General features: G+C 39.0%; 1 protein-coding gene across 1 annotated transcript; it reads left to right on the plus strand.

Annotated features, from left to right (window-relative positions):
* Positions 1-19,433, plus strand: LOC307045325 (basement membrane-specific heparan sulfate proteoglycan core protein-like; the record flags this gene model as incomplete). Its single annotated transcript, XM_079690914.1, has 14 exons — positions 1-79; positions 4,768-5,037; positions 5,790-6,031; positions 7,155-7,494; positions 8,247-8,335; positions 9,611-9,950; positions 10,703-10,969; positions 11,249-11,518; positions 12,139-12,408; positions 13,605-13,865; positions 16,489-16,749; positions 17,624-17,711; positions 17,808-17,865; positions 18,091-19,433. The coding sequence occupies 14 exons, from the start codon at positions 1-3 to the stop codon at positions 18,184-18,186; spliced, it is 2,931 nt and encodes a 976-aa protein (XP_079547040.1). The 3' UTR covers positions 18,187-19,433.

Here is a 19,433-nt window from a genome sequence, read left to right on the forward strand (position 1 = left end):
ATGGCAATGCAGACCTTCCTCCTCTCAGTGAAGAACCACAGCTTGTCTTCAGCTCCACCCAGTCCTCTGACTCTGGACAGTATTTCTGTAGAGCTGAGAACGAGCTGGGGAATAGCACATCTGAAAACATCTTTATTAATGTGAAATGTGAGTAATCATAACTTCTTTCTTACATCTAGGCTACTTGATTTATATTTACAGTCTGCTGTAAAAGACTGAGCAGCTTCAGGAGATAACAGAGGCTTAGTGTAGTTTAAGGACCTAGATTTAAATCGTGAACCATCCATTGGTCAGACCACCTTCAAAGTATACGATGCAGTTACACATAGCTTCTCACATTTTGTGATTTAAAATATCCTGTACAACATGTAATGTTAAAACACTCATTTAAACCTAGAAAATGATTTGTTTTTGCATCTCCTCCAGATGCTCCAAAGCTCCCCTCTGTGTCAGTGAGACCCTCTGCTGAGATAGAGGAGGGCCGTTCAGTGACTCTGACCTGTAGCAGTGATGCTAACCCAGCAGCTAACTACACCTGGTACAAGGAGAATAGAAATGCAGACCTTCCTCCTCTCACCACAGAACCACAGCTTGTCTTCAGATCCATCCAGTCCTCTGACTCTGGACAGTATTTCTGTAGAGCTGAGAACAAGCTGGGGAGGAGGACATCTGAAAACATCCTTATTGATGTGAAATGTGAGTAAGACAGTTTATTTAAAGATAACAAGCTTATATCTGTCTAGTTGTTTCTAGAGAAGATGTTACTTATCATCACTACTTTCTTCAGCTCAGCTTGCTTTACATTACATGGGATCCAGGGAACAAGTTGCTAATGATGACATCATTGAGGATCGACTGTTAAATATTGTTATATTTAACTAATTTAAATTAGTTCTACGCACGAAAGGTTTATTATTCCGCCAACTTATTTTGCCGCGATTCTCCTCCCGCATTGAACATCGCAGAAACTCCGTTCAAAAATCAAAACGTTCAGCTCGGTCGGGAATCGATTGCTTTTACTTTTTCTCATTCATAACTTTCATAATTCCAGAGATACATCCCATAATACATCCCATTTTTAACCATTGAAGTCAATGGAGAAATTCCTCAGACTTCAACAAATCTTCATGCAAATTGAACTGCTAACTGTTCATTCATACTTTCACTCAGAAACCTCATTCCAACTTTAAAATGTTACACATCTTTCTGACATTCTCCATGTAAAACAACTTTTAAATCTGATTCTTACTTTTAGAGATATTAAAAATTGTTCAGACCTTCCTTGTTTTAGAGGTTTTCTTCAGATTTTAACATTAACTAGAGTGCGTGATGTCACAGGGTAGAAGATATTGAAATTTGCGTTCATATATTTTTTTTAAACTGCCATAATTCCCAAACCCTACATTCCTGAGACATAATTTTTCATGACAAACGTAGGAAAACATCTCGTAGCTTGAAAAATGACAAATAATTAAGCAAAAATAATGAAACAAAATGCCTCTTGAGGGCATGAAGTGACAAAAACATTCAACATTCCTCCATTAAAACCCATTGTAATTTCAGGAGCCAGCAGCAGCCGCACACCTTTAGTGAAACTGCCAAAAAGGCCACATTATTGACCCGAAACTACATAAAAATTACACTTCAGATACTGAACTTCCTTGACATGCTTCACGTTTTGAAATTTCACAGATATCTGTTACGGTTCTTCAACAAAACGTTCACATGTAAGAGGTTTATCTCTCATTCAGAACAATGGAAACCTTTGATCTCTGGACGCCTCGTTAGCTCAACTATAAACACCTGTGTCATGGAACACGATGATGTCATCGCTCCAACTGACATGCTCAGAGCAGCAGACTTCAGATAAAGGTTAACGGTCCTGCCCTCAACAGCTCTACGTCAATTATGGGGTGTCATCATCATATGCCGAAGAGAGAGAGAAGAGAGAGAGTAATGTAATAAAACACAGTTCTCTCATAACTTCAGTCAAAATCCTCCAAACAACCCAAAACTTCACAGGTTTGGTAACGATGCAGCCATCAACGCATCTAAGCGTATTATGGAGTGTCTTCAAATGCCGTTGCCATGGCGACAGACAACTAGCCATGAAACAGGATGTCGCTGTAAGTCCAATGGACACGGTCCAATTGTCCCCCAATCTTCACTTGTATATCACCGGTCCATGCATCAACAGCTCTACGCCAAATCTGAGATCTCACCATATGCCGTTTCAATGGAAACGCATCCCTCGCCATAAAACGTGATGTCACTAAAACTCCTATGAAAATGTTTAAAAAGTGCTCAAACTTCACATGTGTGCTAACAGTCCAGCCGTGAAGACATCTACGGGACAGTTTTGAGATTTCTTCAAATGCCGTTGCCATGGCAACACAATGCTCGCCATGAAACATGGTTTTCTCATAACTTCAGTGAAACTGCTCCAAACGCCCTAAAACTTCACAGGTTTGGTAACGATGCAGCCATCAACGCATTTTATGCTACGTTCAGACCTGACGCAATGCAACGTTTGGGGGCGGCGCGATTACATGTAAAGTCAATGCAGAGACGCGATCAGATGCGAATTTGCTCCGACGGCGCGCATGAAGCGGTGGATGCGGCGCGAATCACGTGATTGAGGCGATTGAAGGGCGCCGCGTCAAACGCGAGAGTTCAATCAGCGTTGGGATTCCCTCTGACGTCCTGCTGTTGATCCTTACTTAGCTGAGACATATTGACAGGCGCTCCGCAGCTTAGAGGGATAGCCTGTAGTTTGTGTCCATCCGGGAAATCCTGACACCAACCCGAGCTAGAAGATCATCAAACTGGACACAGGTCATCCTAAAGTACCGCTGGAAACGGCAGCCATCCAGGCGCAGTTCCTTGATTAAACAATGATATTCACCAAACTGTGTGCGACGCTTGATTACATTGAACCCAGACAGAGCGGCGTTTGTTGCTACGTTTGTAGGACTTCCACAGAAGGTACAAAGCAGCAATAGTTGTTATATCCTCCATAGTCGACGACAGAAATAACTTTTCGATCTTGCATGGAAGTGTAAACAACCTCAACTGTCCGTCAACCGTGTGGAGCGGCGCGTCAACGGTATGTCTGTTTTGAATGACGCGATAAAACAAACTGCAAGCCGCGGTGAAACTTGAGCGATTAGAGCGAAGCGAATATTCGCATCGCGTCCGGTGTGAACGTAGCATAAGCGTAGTATGGGGTGTCACCAAATGCCGTTGCCATGGCGACAGATCATTCGCCATCAAGTTAGTTCAGAAGTTTGCAGTTCAAATATTCTGCTGCTTTTCCAAGTCTTTTTACTTTCTTTTCTTCTCTCATCACACATTCAAGCCCCCAGTGTTCACGTATCATTTCAATCTAAATTATTCACTTTCTTCTTACACATTACATTTCAGCATAGCAGTTTAGTGTCAGCTTTTCAGCATAAAGCATTCCCACTAGCAATTTCTTCAGGAATTGCATTCTCTAGTATTTACTGGTATTAACTGTACAAGGCTATCTCTAAATCCTTAAATTCCATTTCTCAATTCATGTTGTTACTTGGTAAAGTACTACACTAAACGGTATTTAACCAATAACAAATCATTACTTTATTATGACGAATAAGAATTCAGAAATAGCCATGAACAATTATTAACGTTACATATTAATTAATTTACATAATAAGACTTCAATTCTATTCACCTTTTGGACAAAGATTCAATCCGTCAAACATGCATTTTGTCAAACCATGTTCGAAGTCCAAAATGCAGCTACAGTTCATTCAGCGTTCAATAATGTAGATACTCTTTGAGCTAATCTAGTGAGCAACACATTTTTTATATGTTATGTTATAAAAATGTCATCTCCTCCAGATGCTCCAACTATTCCCTCTGTGTCAGTGAGTCCCTCTGCTGAGATAGAGGAGGGCAGTTCAGTGACTCTGACCTGTAGCAGTGATGCTAACCCAGCAGCTAACTACACCTGGTACAAGGAGAATAGAAATGCAGACGTTCCTCCTCTGAGTACAGAACCAAAGCTTGTCTTCAGATCCATCCAGTCCTCTGACTCTGGACAGTATTTCTGTAGAGCTGAGAACAGGCTGGGGAGTAGCACATCTGTTAACACCTTTATTGATGTGAAATGTGAGTAAGACAGTTTATTTAAAGATAACAAGCTTATATCTGTCTAGTTGTTTCAAGAGAAGATGTTACTTATCATCACTACTTTCTTCAGCTCAGCTTGCTTTACATTACATGGGATCCAGGGAACAAGTGGGTAATGAAAAGTGAACTGGCAGTATCTTCTAATCACATTTTATAGAGTTGCTAATGATGACATCATTGAGAAACGACTGTTCAATATTGTTATATTTAACTCATATTTACTGTTATTAACAAGGCTATCTCTAAATCCTTAAATTCCATGACTCAATTCATAGTTGTTACTTGATAAAGTGATACACTAAACTAAATTTAACCAATGACAAATCATTACTTTATTATGACCAATAAGAATTCAGAATTAGCCATGAACAATTATTAACGTTACATATGAATTAATTTACATAATAAGACTTCAATTCTATTCACCTTTTGGACAAAGATTCAATCCGTCAAACATGCATTTTATCAAACCATGTTCGAAGTCCAAAATGCAGCTACAGTTCATTCAGCGTTCAATAATGTAGATACTCTTTGAGCTGATAGTGAGCAACACATTTTTTATATGTTATGTTATAAAAATGTCATCTCCTGCAGATGCTCCAACTATTCCCTCTGTGTCAGTGAGTCCCTCTGATGAGATAGAGGAGGGCAGTTCAGTGACTCTGACCTGTAGCAGTGATGCTAACCCGGCAGCTAACTACACCTGGTACAAGAGGAATAACAATTCAGACCTTCCTCCTCTCAGTGAAGGACAACGTCTTGTCTTCAGATCCATCCAGTCCTCTGATTCTGGACAGTACTACTGTACAGCTGAGAATAAGCTGGGGATGAAGACATCTAAAGACATCTCTATTGATGTGAAATGTGAGTATCAGTTATTATCGATGTAATTTACAGTCAGTTGTAATTCAGCTTAAATCTGTCTAGTTCTCCATGAGAAGATTTGAATGATCATAAAAGCTCTCTTCAACTCCACCTGCTTCACATTGCATGGAATCCAGATAACAAATAGGTAACACATGATGTACAGGCAGTAACTTCTAATCACATTTTATAAAGTAGGTAATGTTTACCTAATTGCGAAACACTGAATGAACATTTTGTAAATTAACTAATGAGCAGTTGGTTCCTCACTTCTTTCCTTTTAAATACTAAACATTTAGTGCAATGTATCGTGGTTTAAGGGTGACATTTTATGCAGATTTGGGACCCAGATTCAAACCGTCAAACATGCGTTTTGTAGGACCACGTTCAATCCAAAATTCAGCTTCACTCTGGAAGAAAGAGCCTTATCCAAGTTCTCCTACAGAGAGAAGTACAGCTCAATATCATGTTTATTATCCTAATCTCCGAGAACACATCTTAGTGCACAGTGATTAACATCACAGTCTTCATACAGGGTTAGAGTTAGTCTGCTAGTAACATTAAGATATTCAAGTTTAAAATGAATAAAGATGTGTTTGTGACTGTCAGTGCTCATCAGCAGGAGGTGTTAAACATCCAGGATCTACATTACAATGTCACCATACTTGGGATATGGACACACTATTTACTCCTTTAAATGTACATGTTGCACAATTGCAATTGACACCCATAATTTATTTATGTATCCCCAGATGGTCCAAGGATTCCTTCTTTGTCAAGACCCTCTGGGGAGATAGAGGAGGGCAGTTCAATGGCTCTGACCTGTAGCAGTGATGCTAACCCAGCAGCTAACTACACCTGGTTCAGGGAGAATGGCAATGCAGACCTTCCTCCTCTCAGTGAAGAAGCACAGCTTGTCTTCAGATCCATCCAGTCCTCTGACTCTGGACAGTATTTCTGTAGAGCTGAGAACGAGCTGGGGAGGAGCACATCTGTAAACACCTTTATTAATGTGAAATGTGAGTAATCATAACTCTTTCTTACATCTAGGCCACTTGATTTATATTTACAGTCTGCTGTAAAAGACTGAGCAGCTTCAGGAGATAACAGAGGCTTAGTGTAGTTTAAGGACCTAGATTTAAATCGTGAACCATCCATTGGTCAGACCACCTTCAAAGTATACAATGCAGTTACACATAGCTTCTCACATTTTGTGATTTAAAATATCCTGTACAACATGTAATGTTAAAACACTAATTTAAACCTAGAAAATGATTTGTTTTTGCATCTCCTCCAGATGCTCCAAAGCTCCCCTCTGTGTCAGTGAGACCCTCTGCTGAGATAGAGGAGGGCCGTTCAGTGACTCTGACCTGTAGCAGTGATGCTAACCCAGCAGCTAACTACACCTGGTACAAGAGGAATAGAAATGCAGACGTTCCTCCTCTCACTACAGAACCACAGCTTGTCTTCAGATCCATCCAGTCCTCTGACTCTGGACAGTATTTCTGTAGAGCTGAGAACAAGCTGGGGAGGAGGACATCTGTAAACATCCGTATTGATGTGAAATGTGAGTAAGACAGTTTATCTAAAGATAACAAGCTTATATCTGTCTAGTTGTTTCAAGAGAAGATGTTACTTATCATCACTACTTTCTTCAGCTCAGCTTGCTTTACATTACATGGGATCCAGGGAACAAGTGGGTAATGAAAAGTGAACTGGCAGTATCTTCTAATCACATTTTATAGAGTTGCTAATGATGACATCACTGAGAAATGACTGTTAAATCTTGTTATATTTAACTCATATTTAGTGTTATTAACTTTACAAGGCTATCTCTAAATCCTTAAATTCCACGACTCAATTCATAGTTGTTACTTGATAAAGTGATACACTAAACTAAATTTAACCAATGACAAATCATTACTTTATTATGACCAATAAGAATTCAGAATTAGCCATGAACAATTATTAACGTTACATATTAATTAATTTACATAATAAGACTTCAATTCTATTCACCTTTTGGACAAAGATTCAATCCGTCAAACATGCATTTTGTCAAACCATGTTCGAAGTCCAAAATGCAGCTACAGTTCATTCAGCGTTCAATAATGTAGATACTCTTTGAGCTAATAGTGAGCAACACATTTTTTATATGTTATGTTATAAAAATGTCATCTCCTCCAGATGCTCCAACTATTCCCTCTGTGTCAGTGAGTCCCTCTGATGAGATAGAGGAGGGCAGTTCAGTGACTCTGACCTGTAGCAGTGATGCTAACCCGGCAGCTAACTACACCTGGTACAAGAGGAATAACAATTCAGACCTTCCTCCTCTCAGTGAAGGACAACGTCTTGTCTTCAGATCCATCCAGTCCTCTGATTCTGGACAGTACTACTGTTCAGCTGAGAATAAGCTGGGGATGAAGACATCTAAAGACATCTCTATTGATGTGAAATGTGAGTATCGGTTATTATCGATGTAATTTACAGTCAGTTGTAATTCAGCTTAAATCTGTCTAGTTCTGCATGAGAAGATTTGAATGATCATAAAAGCTCTCTTCAACTCTACCTGCTTCACATTGCATGGAATCCAGATAACAAATAGGTAACACATGATGTACAGGCAGTAACTTCTTATCACATTTTATAAAGTAGGTAATGTTTACTTAATTGCGAAACACTTAATGAACATTTTGTAAATTAACTAATGAGCAGTTGGTTCCTCACTTCTTTCCTTTTAAATACTAAACATTTAGTGCAATGTATCGTGGTTTAAGGGTGACATTTTATGCAGATTTGGGACCCAGATTCAAACCGTCAAACATGCGTTTTGTAGGACCACGTTCAATCCAAAATTCAGCTTCACTCTGGAAGAAAGAGCCTTATCCAAGTTCTCCTACAGAGAGAAGTACAGCTCAATATCATGTTTATTATCCTAATCTCCGAGAACACATCTTAGTGCACAGTGATTAACATCACAGTCTTCATACAGGGTTAGAGTTAGTCTGCTAGTAACATTAAGATATTCAAGTTTAAAATGAATAAAGATGTGTTTGTGACTGTCAGTGCTCATCAGCAGGAGGTGTTAAACATCCAGGATCTACATTACAATGTCACCATACTTGGGATATGGACACACTATTTACTCCTTTAAATGTACATGTTGCACAATTGCAATTTACACCCATAAATTATTTATGTATCCCCAGATGGTCCAAGGATTCCTTCTTTGTCAAGACCCTCTGGGGAGATAAATGAGGGCAGTTCAGTGACTCTGACCTGTAGCAGTGATGCTAACCCAGCAGCTAACTACACCTGGTACAAGAAGGATGGCAATGCAGACCTTCCTCCTCTCAGTGAAGAAGCGCAGCTTGTCTTCAGCTCCATCCAGTCCTCTGACTCTGGACAGTATTACTGTAGAGCTGAGAACGAGCTGGGGAATAGCACATCTGTAGACATCTTTATTAATGTGAAATGTGAGTAATCATAACTCTTTCTTACATCTAGGCTACTTGATTTATATTTACTGTCTGCTGTAAAAGACTGAGCAGCTTCAGGAGATAACAGAGGCTTAGTGTAGTTTAAGGACCTAGATTTAAATCGTGAACCATCCATTGGTCAGACCACCTTCAAAGTATACAATGCAGTTACACATAGCTTCTCACATTTTGTGATTTAAAATATCCTGTACAACGTGTAATGTTAAAACACTCATTTAAACCTAGAAAATGATTTGTTTTTGCATCTCCTGCAGATGCTCCAAAGCTCCCCTCTGTGTCAGTGAGACCCTCTGCTGAGGTAGAGGAGGGCAGTTCAGTGAATCTGACCTGTAGCAGTGATGCTAACCCAGCAGCTAACTACACCTGGTACAAGAGGAATAGAAATGCAGACGTTCCTCCTCTCACCACAGAACCACAGCTTGTCTTCAGATCCATCCAGTCCTCTGACTCTGGACAGTATTTCTGTAGAGCTGAGAACGAGCTGGGGAGGAGCACATCTGAAAACACATTTATTGATGTGAAATGTGAGTGAGACAGTTTATTTAAAGATAACAAGCTTATATCTGTCTCGTTGTTTCAAGAGAAGATGTTACTTATCATCACTACTTTCTTCAGCTCAGCTTGCTTTACATTACATGGGATCCAGGGAACAAGTGGGTAATGAAAAGTGAACTGGCAGTATCTTCTAATCACATTTTATAGAGTTGCTAATGATGACATCATTGAGAAATAACTGTTAAATATTGTTATATTTAACTAATATTTACTGTTATTAACTTTACAAGGCTATCTCTAAATCCTTAAATTCCACGACTCAATTCATGTTGTTACTTGATAAAGTGATACACTAAACGAAATTTAACCAATGACAAATCATTACTTTATTATGACCAATAAGAATTCAGAATTAGCCATGAACAATTATTAACGTTACATATTAATTAATTTACATAATAAGACTTCAATTCTATTCACCTTTTGGACAAAGATTCAATCCGTCAAACATGCATTTTGTCAAACCATGTTCGAAGTCCAAAATGCAGCTACAGTTCATTCAGCGTTCAATAATGTAGATACTCTTTGAGCTAATAGTGAGCAACACATTTTTTATATGTTATGTTATAAAAATGTCATCTCCTCCAGATGCTCCAACTATTCCCTCTGTGTCAGTGAGTCCCTCTGATGAGATAGAGGAGGGCAGTTCAGTGACTCTGACCTGTAGCAGTGATGCTAACCCAGCAACTAACTACACCTGGTACAAGAGGAATAACAATTCAGACCTTCCTCCTCTCAGTGAAGGACAACGTCTTGTCTTCAGATCCATCCAGTCCTCTGATTCTGGACAGTACTACTGTACAGCTGAGAATAAGCTGGGGATGAAGACATCTAAAGACATCTCTATTGATGTGAAATGTGAGTATCGGTTATTATCGATGTAATTTACAGTCAGTTGTAATTCAGCTTAAATCTGTCTAGTTCTCCATGAGAAGATTTGAATGATCATAAAAGCTCTCTTCAACTCCACCTGCTTCACATTGCATGGAATCCAGATAACAAATAGGTAACACATGATGTACAGGCAGTAACTTCTAATCACATTTTATAAAGTAGGTAATGTTTACCTAATTGCGAAACACTTGATGAACATTTTGTAAATTAACTAATGAGCAGTTGGTTCCTCACTTCTTTCCTTTTAAATACTAAACATTTAGTGCAATGTATCGTGGTTTAAGGGTGACATTTTATGCAGATTTGGGACCCAGATTCAAACCGTCAAACATGCGTTTTGTAGGACCACGTTCAATCCAAAATTCAGCTTCACTCTGGAAGAAAGAGCCTTATCCAAGTTCTCCTACAGAGAGAAGTACAGCTCAATATCATGTTTATTATCCTAATCTCCGAGAACACATCTTAGTGCACAGTGATTAACATCACAGTCTTCATACAGGGTTAGAGTTAGTCTGCTAGTAACATTAAGATATTCAAGTTTAAAATGAATAAAGATGTGTTTGTGACTGTCAGTGCTCATCAGCAGGAGGTGTTAAACATCCAGGATCTACATTACAATGTCAACATACTTGGGATATGGACACACTATTTACTCCTTTAAATGTACATGTTGCACAATTGCAATTTACACCCATAATTTATTTATGTATCCCCAGATGGTCCAAGGATTCCTTCTTTGTCAAGACCCTCTGGGGAGATAGAGGAGGGCAGTTCAATGGCTCTGACCTGTAGCAGTGATGCTAACCCAGCAGCTAACTACACCTGGTTCAGGGAGAATGGCAATGCAGACCTTCCTCCTCTCAGTGAAGAAGCACAGCTTGTCTTCAGCTCCACCCAGTCCTCTGACTCTGGACAGTATTTCTGTAGAGCTGAGAACGAGCTGGGGAATAGCACATCTGTAAACATCTTTATTAATGTGAAATGTGAGTAATCATAACTTCTTTCTTACATCTAGGCTACTTGATTTATATTTACAGTCTGCTGTAAAAGACTGAGCAGCTTCAGGAGATAACAGAGGCTTAGTGTAGTTTAAGGACCTAGATTTAAATCGTGAACCATCCATTGGTCAGACCACCTTCAAAGTATACAATGCAGTTACATATAGCTTCTCACATTTTGTGATTTAAAATATCCTGAACAACATGTAATGTTAAAACACTCATTTAAACCTAGAAAATGATTTGTTTTTGCATCTCCTCCAGATGCTCCAAAGCTCCCCTCTGTGTCAGTGAGACCCTCTGCTGAGATAGAGGAGGGCCGTTCAGTGACTCTGACCTGTAGCAGTGATACTAACCCAGCAGCTAACTACACCTGGTACAAGAAGAATAGAAATGCAGACGTTCCTCCTCTCACCACAGAACCAAAGCTTGTCTTCAGATCCATCCAGTCCTCTGACTCTGGACAGTATTTCTGTAGAGCTGAGAACAAGCTGGGGAGGAGCACATCTGAAACCATCCTTATTGATGTGAAATGTGAGTAAGACAGTTTATTTAAAGATAACAAGCTTATATCTGTCTAGTTGTTTCAAGAGAAGATGTTACTTATCATCACTACTTTCTTCAGCTCAGCTTGCTTTACATTACATGGGATCCAGGGAACAATTGGGTAATGAAAAGTGAACTGGCAGTATCTTCTAATCACATTTTATAGAGTTGCTAATGATGACATCATTGAGAAATGACTGTTAAATATTGTTATATTTAACTAATATTTACTGTTATTAACTTTACAAGGCTATCTCTAAATCCTTAAATTCCATGACTCAATTCATAGTTGTTACTTGATAAAGTGATACACTAAACTAAATTTAACCAATGACAAATCATTACTTTATTATGACCAATAAGAATTCAGAATTAGCCATGAACAATTATTAACGTTACATATTAATTAATTTACATAATAAGACTTCAATTCTATTCACCTTTTGGACAAAGATTCAATCCGTCAAACATGCATTTTGTCAAACCATGTTCAAAGTCCAAAATGCAGCAACAGTTCATTCAGCGTTCAATAATGTAGATACTCTTTGTGCTAATAGTGAGCAACACATTTTTTATATGTTATGTTATAAAAATGTCATCTCCTCCAGATGCTCCAACTATTCCCTCTGTGTCAGTGAGTCCCTCTGATGAGATAGAGGAGGGCAGTTCAGTGACTCTGACCTGTAGCAGTGATGCTAACCCAGCAGCTAACTACACCTGGTACAAGAGGAATAACAATTCAGACCTTCCTCCTCTCAGTGAAGGACAACGTCTTTTCTTCAGCTCCATCCAGTCCTCTGACTCTGGACAGTACTACTGTACAGCTGAGAATAAGCTGGGGATGAAGACATCTAAAGACATCTCTATTGATGTGAAATGTGAGTATCAGTTATTATCAATGTAATTTACAGTCAGTTATAAGAAGATTTGAATGATCATAAAAACTCTCTTCAACTCTGCTTCACATTGCATGGAGTCCAGATAACAAATAGGTAACACATGATGTACAGGCAGTAACTTCTAATCACATTTTATAAAGTAGGTAATATTTACTTAATTGCAAAATACCTATTGAATATTTTGTAAATTAACTAATGTTTACTTTAATTAATGTAAATAGGTATCTCAAAATCCTTCCTAAACCCTTATGTTGCGTTTGGGTCTCCCGTGACCCGTTTCAATTTCAAATTATATAATAACTACGCTCTAGTTTTTTTTTGATCAGAACAAGGCTTCATGATATTCTCTAACAGCTATATAAACACTACTGTACAAAAGAGATTTTGACAATTTTAGCCACGTCTGAAGGTCTCTCAAAAGAAAGTGTATAATTTGGTGTTCGGGTCTGGGGAGACCCAGCAGAATTGTTTTGGGTGACTCGGGGTAACATTTGGCCCAATCAAGATTCATCTTTGACTTTTAACCCTTTTTTATGACCCACCAATTGTTTATATATTTGTCTTATTGGTGGTAACATACTCAGTAACAACCAACAAGTCAGTACTGGGCACCATTTGACTGGAGGAGAGAGAAGTACAAACGAATATGTGGTTCATCATAAAGTCAGGATTTGTTATTGGTTAGGGGCTTTTTAGTGCAGTACACGGAAGCAATTGAGAGCTATGCATTTCTCACGAGATACTCAACAACTGAGATTAAGATATGGATATCTATGAGCAGTTGGTTCCTCACTTCTTTCCTTGTAACTACTAAACATTTTGTGCAATGTGTATGACATTTTAATGCAGATTTGGGACCCAGATTCAAACCGTCCCAGAGGCACATTGCTACACAAACTGTTGAGAAATGTTGTTTGTCTAGTGTGAGAAGATTTGAAGTCACTAAAATTGTTCTCAAAAAGAAGAGGCCGTGAAAAGAAAACTTGTGGCCAAATGTCATCATCAGGTCTATCAGGAACTATTTTAATCTGCTATCTTTGCAGAGGTGATAACACCCTGTCCCGTGGAGCATGTATTGTAGATGGATACTGTAGTGAGCTTACTCATTGTGTTGCTGCTTCTGGTTTGTTGTAGCCATATGCCCAAACAACTGGTTTCTCTCTTTTGTCCTCCAGATGCTCCAAAGACTTCCTCTGTGTCAGCGAGTCCCTCTGCTGAGATAGAGATTGGCAAATCATTGCAGCTGACCTGTAAAGGTGGCGCTAATCCAGCAGCTAACTACACCTGGTACAAGGACAACCAAACACTGCCTTGGGCGTCAAATGACATTCATCAACTCGCCTCCATCACGTTAGAGGACAAAGGGAACTACCACTGTGCATCGAAGAATAAGTACGGCCAGATCAACTCTACATCAGTACACATAGATGTCCAATGTAAGTCTGAAACATCAACAAGTCACCTAATATACATGTGTTGAGTAGAGATAGTGATTGTTAACATGTGATGATTTTTCCCTGGTAATAACATTATCTGAAATAAATTCATAGAGGACGTCTATCACCTTTTGATGACTAACATATTCACATGCCATGTGTATGTTAAAGGGGACCTATCATGCAAAATGCACTTTGTGATGTCTTTTATACATACATATGTGTCCCCGGTGCGTCGGGGAACTCACGCAGCGTCAGAAAATAAAACCCTTTCTCTTTTCTTCCGTACCCAAATATAAAAAAAACGGGTGTACAACGAGCGGATGCAGATTTCCATCCGAGGTGACGTCGGCGGACCCACAGAAAGTTGCTATCAGAAACAATGCCTGACGTGTTTTGGACGTCTTTGTTTACATTAGCAAGCCTCGCTAACACTCAGAGCTAACCTGTACTGTAGAGCACATGTGTTTAAAAAGCAGGAAATAAAAAGGGAACTCACCTTGTGATAAACCCGCAAGAGAAAAAGCATTTGAGCTCCATACTGTTTCAGAAATAATCCTTGATGTGGTTTAGAACAGGATGGCGTTTTATCACAACCTAATTTAAAGGGGACCTATCATGCAAAATGCACTTTTGTATGTCTTTTCTACATGAATATGTGTCCCCGGTGCGTCAGGGAACTCACCAAGAGTCAGAAAACACAACCCTCTCTATTTCCCTCCATACCCAAATCTCTAAAAGCGGGGCTGCAACGGATCTGATACAGACTGATCCAGATTAGAAATTGTTCTGACGTCAGAAACGGGGTGCTCCGCCTATATGGCAACTCTCCATCTATCAGGGGAATGAGAGGTTGCGTGGCATGGTAACAGCATGGTAACAGCATGGTAACAGCATGGCAACATGACGCTCGCAGTGTTAATTTCGTCAACGAAAACTATGACGAAAAATGTTCGTCAACGACCTTTTTTACATGACTAAGACGAGACGATGACGAGCTAAAAATAGATTCTTGATAACGAAATGTATATTTAGTTTTCATTGACGAGACGAGACAGGACTAAGGTGTTAATGGTGGACTATCGGACATTCAAAATGCAGCATATTTTCCCCCAAGTGTCCGTCTTGTCTCTCAAAATGCATCTTACGTTTCTAATTAGCAATATCATTGCTTCCGCTCTCTTCACTCCAGAAGAGCGATCTCCCTGTGTCTTTCTGTGTGCGGGGGGCGGGGCCTAACATATATGCTGCAGCGGACACAGAGATCTGCCGGGGACGGAGCGTTCAGAGAGTATAGAGACACATTTTGACTAAAATGTAATTTTTCATTGACTAAAAGTTGACTAAAACGTTTTGAGTTTTCGTCGACTAAAAATAGACTAAAACTACGAAGGATAGGAATGACTAAAATGTGACTAAAACTAATAACCATTTTCGTCTAAAGACTAAGACTAAATCAAAAACAGCTGCCAAAATTAACACTGGACGCTCGTGCCTCGCACCCCTCCTTTGCAGGGGGGCGTGGTCAGCTGCAGCTCATTTGCCGTAGAATCAGCCCTTGTGAAGACAGGGCTGGAATACAGCAAATAGAGCGAAATGAGGCAAGGCTAAAATGCATGATCTGTTTGGTATTTTGAAAAAAATACTTCACATACATGTTTTATATACTGTAGGTATGGCCCTACAATATATTATTAAAATATAGCATGATAGGTCCACTATAACTTTAACTCCGCTAGAATTTTGATCAGGCATTAGCTCCGCCTCCTCTTCTTTCTTTTTTTTCAAGCTAAGGACCCAAGATCTGCGTTTCTCTAACAGGGCTGCAAAAGAGGGGGTTTGAGCAGTATGAGGTGTGGCTACAATGGGGGATCTGTTTGGTATTTTGAAAAACACTTCACAGACATGTTTTGTATAGGTATGGCCCTACAATATATGTTTCAAATATAGCATGATAGGTCCACTTTAAATAAAGGTTTGTGATTCCTTGACTCCTTCCTCCAGTCCATGCCAGCTTGGAAGCAATGCCCCTAAAAAGAGTTGGATTTCATGTAATGCTAATATGTTACTGTTACTTCTAAGGTTTCATTTGTTTTAGTACAAAATGCCTCTGTGTTTAATAAAGGGATGACTCTTTATTGGCTGCAGCTGAAGGATTTGTGCCATTCGTGACATGAGCTCTCCATAAGTTACTCCATGATTTGCCTACTTGGCTTTCTTCATGTAAATCTTAGGGATGAACACATTTTTCATTTTTCTAGTTTTATTTTTTTTGGTCCACTTATGTCTGCTGAGAGAGTAAACCAACGTTTCAAATCAAATAAACTGTAGCTTTCAACTAAGGATACGACTCGAGCTAAGTGGCACAATCTCTGCAGGAACAAAGTACACATCGTAGGATCAAGAACATGTGTTTGCTGCTAATAGATTGATTGACTAACGATCTTATCAATCTCCTAAAATATTGCATGGTACAGAATCTAAATTGCAGTGCTCAGGTCACAAGCAAGGCCACAGGGAGAAATGTCCAGTTTGTTTCCCCTTCTGCACACCTTGATGATATCAAGTGGGGAATTAGTAGATCTACTTTACTAAAGATACACTTCTGCACATTCTCCTCCAGATGCTCCAGAGCTCCCCTCTGTGTCAGTGAGTCCCTCTGCTGAGATAGAGGAGGGCAGTTCAGTGACTCTGACCTGTAGCAGTGATGCTAACCCAGCAGCTAACTACACCTGGTACAAGGAGGATGAAGACTCTCCAAAAGCTTCAGGACAAATCTTCACCATCACTGACTTCAGAGCTGAACACAGTGGGAGTTATTCCTGTGGAGCCCAGAACAAGTTAGGACGTAGTAACTCCACCTTTCATCTGAGTGTTGGGGCAGGTAAATCATTTCGCACCACAGGACCTCCCAAGAGGCAAAGCAACTTACAAGTTCATATCATGCATGTAGTAAAGTCTCTGAACAACTACAGTTCTTTGAAGAGCCAAGATGCAATTTACTGTTACACTCTCTGGAAAGAATTTCTACAACACTCCCTCCTTCACATTCACAATCTGCTGCAGCTTTAGGAGATGTTAGCAGTTTGAATGCAGCTTTTGGACCCAGATTCAAACCTTAAAACATCCATTTGTCAGGACATCTTCAAAGTCTAAAATACAGCTTAACAAAGCCATAACCAATTTGTCATTTAAATTAGTAGAGATTAAATAGGACAAGATAAACTCCACATCCATACATATCAACACAAATGTGCAAATCTCTTCAACATACAGTGAGTTTAACTTGAATTGAGGGAAACAGTTATAAATATTTTATTTATATTTTATTACGTTTAGCTCACACTTTGTCCAAGTGCAATCAACCATGAGGATATAACAACATACAAGTATCTGACAAAGACTAACAGGAGACCAGGACTTAAAAACTAACATAATGTTGAATCTTCGTCAAAAACACAAAGGTAGCAGGTTAAATAATCAGGATGGGGCGGACAAACACACAGGCGGGAAAACACAAAGCCAGGAAGTGAAAACTAAAAAGTTGACTGAAATGGGAAGTTTAGAGAATGTCATGTCCTAGGTTCAGTGGACACAGATTTGGTTTTCAGTCTATGACTTTCTGCTGTTCTGGTAGCAATGGGGAACTCCTTCTACCAGTGTGGAGCCAGGATAGCTAACAGGCGTGTGTTTGTTGAGGGGTTCCTGGATCCCACTCACAGTTAAAGTATCTGACAACTGTTTACCTCCTTTTCTAGATACATCCCCAATGATGGTGAACATCACCAGGTTCTCTGTGGTGGTTCTGGTGCTGATTCCTCTGCTCCTTGTCTGTCTCTGGATGAGGTGAGACTATTCAACTTCCGCATTGACATTTATCATTTGGGGTACTTAGAGAAACACTTTTACTTATTGATCTGACTATGATTGAACACAATTCAGGAAGAAGAAGGCTGTGAGCTCCACCACTGAAGCGAATGAACCCATAGAGACTGTGGAGGTGAGATCCAACTCCAGCAAAGTGATATTACAGAATTGTTAATAATTGTGTTCACAAGGAGAATGTAATAATTCCTTGCTTCTTGATATACAATGACCAATATGTACTAATCCTCCTGTCATTCGTATCAAAAGAGAAATATATAAAACAGTCTTTCCGTTATTGAAAGGTTTAATTGTATCCAAATGACTTGAACGTTCATCTTTTCTTGTCTCGACTCTTCAGTTGGAGTCTGATCCTGTGTATGAGAACGTCTCAGACCTGAACATGGTCTCTGCAGAGCAGTCAGAAGAACAAGAGGAGCAGGAGGACCTGGTGTGAAGGTCAGCCAGCTATCAGTCAGCAGCATGGGGTGTTGAGTCATCTTTTAGTTAATTCCTATCTATTTGTGTAGACACATATGTTCAGACTTTAGAGGTTATAGGTCTTTCAAAACTCCTTAATGCTTAATACCAACGTTTTCCGACGGAGGAAAACATGTACTTTTTGTCCATTGCTGACGTTAAATTGACCGGACTTCCATCGGCGGATTGATTTGACGGCACTTAGTCCCTTGATCAAAGCGACCAAAGCAAAAAAAGAGCAGACCTCAGAATGTTTAAAAGTGTCCAATCAGCATAGAGTATTCAACAAAGCCAGTTTATTTATATAGCACCTTTCAACAAAAGGCTATTCAGAGTGCTTTACAAAAATGAAAAACATTAAGAGCATTCAGAAATAGTGCAGCAGAAACACAATGTGCACATGCTAACGTCCATCATCCTGAATGCCTATCATATTTACAGCATTCGTTCATTTTGTATACATGTCATAGTCAAAAGGTTATAATATTAGTGGAGTTGGGAAAATATAAAATAATGAAGAGAAAACAAAGGAAAATAAATGAGATTATCTTTTTCTAAAGAAGGTGTATAAATATATTTAAACACATATACATCTGTACAAACCTACACACACACAAACACATCCTCATATTTAATCAATATTTTCAAATATTATTATACTTCATTCGTTTTTTTTACTATGTTATTGTTTCTGGTTCTTAAATGATGGTTGAGTTGTAATCAGTTCCTCATTTCTCTTAGCTCTACTTCTAAGTATTCTTTATAAATAACTGTAACATGTTTTCTTCCTCTTTCAACAGAGTCTTAACCTCAGCCTCTTGTCCTTCAGCGTAGCACAAGCCTTATTTTATGTGTTTTTGGAAATGTTATTATTATTTGTCCTTATGAAACATGTTTAGTCATAGATCTTGTAAAGGGGTATGCTCTTGGTTGCTTTCTCTTTTTTAAATTGTCAAAGTATTTTTTAAGTTGTGAATTGTCTTTTAATTCTGAATGAGTATTTGTAAATATATTTGCAATCCTTTTGACCAAACCTTTGTCACATTGTCATTATTATACATTTATGTTTTCATATTGAGTTGTATAGAGTATGTCTATTCCATCTGTTTTACCCTTTCGAGTGTGCAGTGTCTTTTCTATCGAAGAGCACTTAGCTGTTGTGTTATCATTACTCCATTGTATTGCCTATGTGTTTTGTATATGAAATAAAGAAGTTAAAGGAAA

This window comes from Notothenia rossii (assembly GCF_949606895.1).
Source record: "Notothenia rossii genome assembly, chromosome: 1".
NCBI lineage: Eukaryota > Metazoa > Chordata > Actinopteri > Perciformes > Nototheniidae > Notothenia > Notothenia rossii.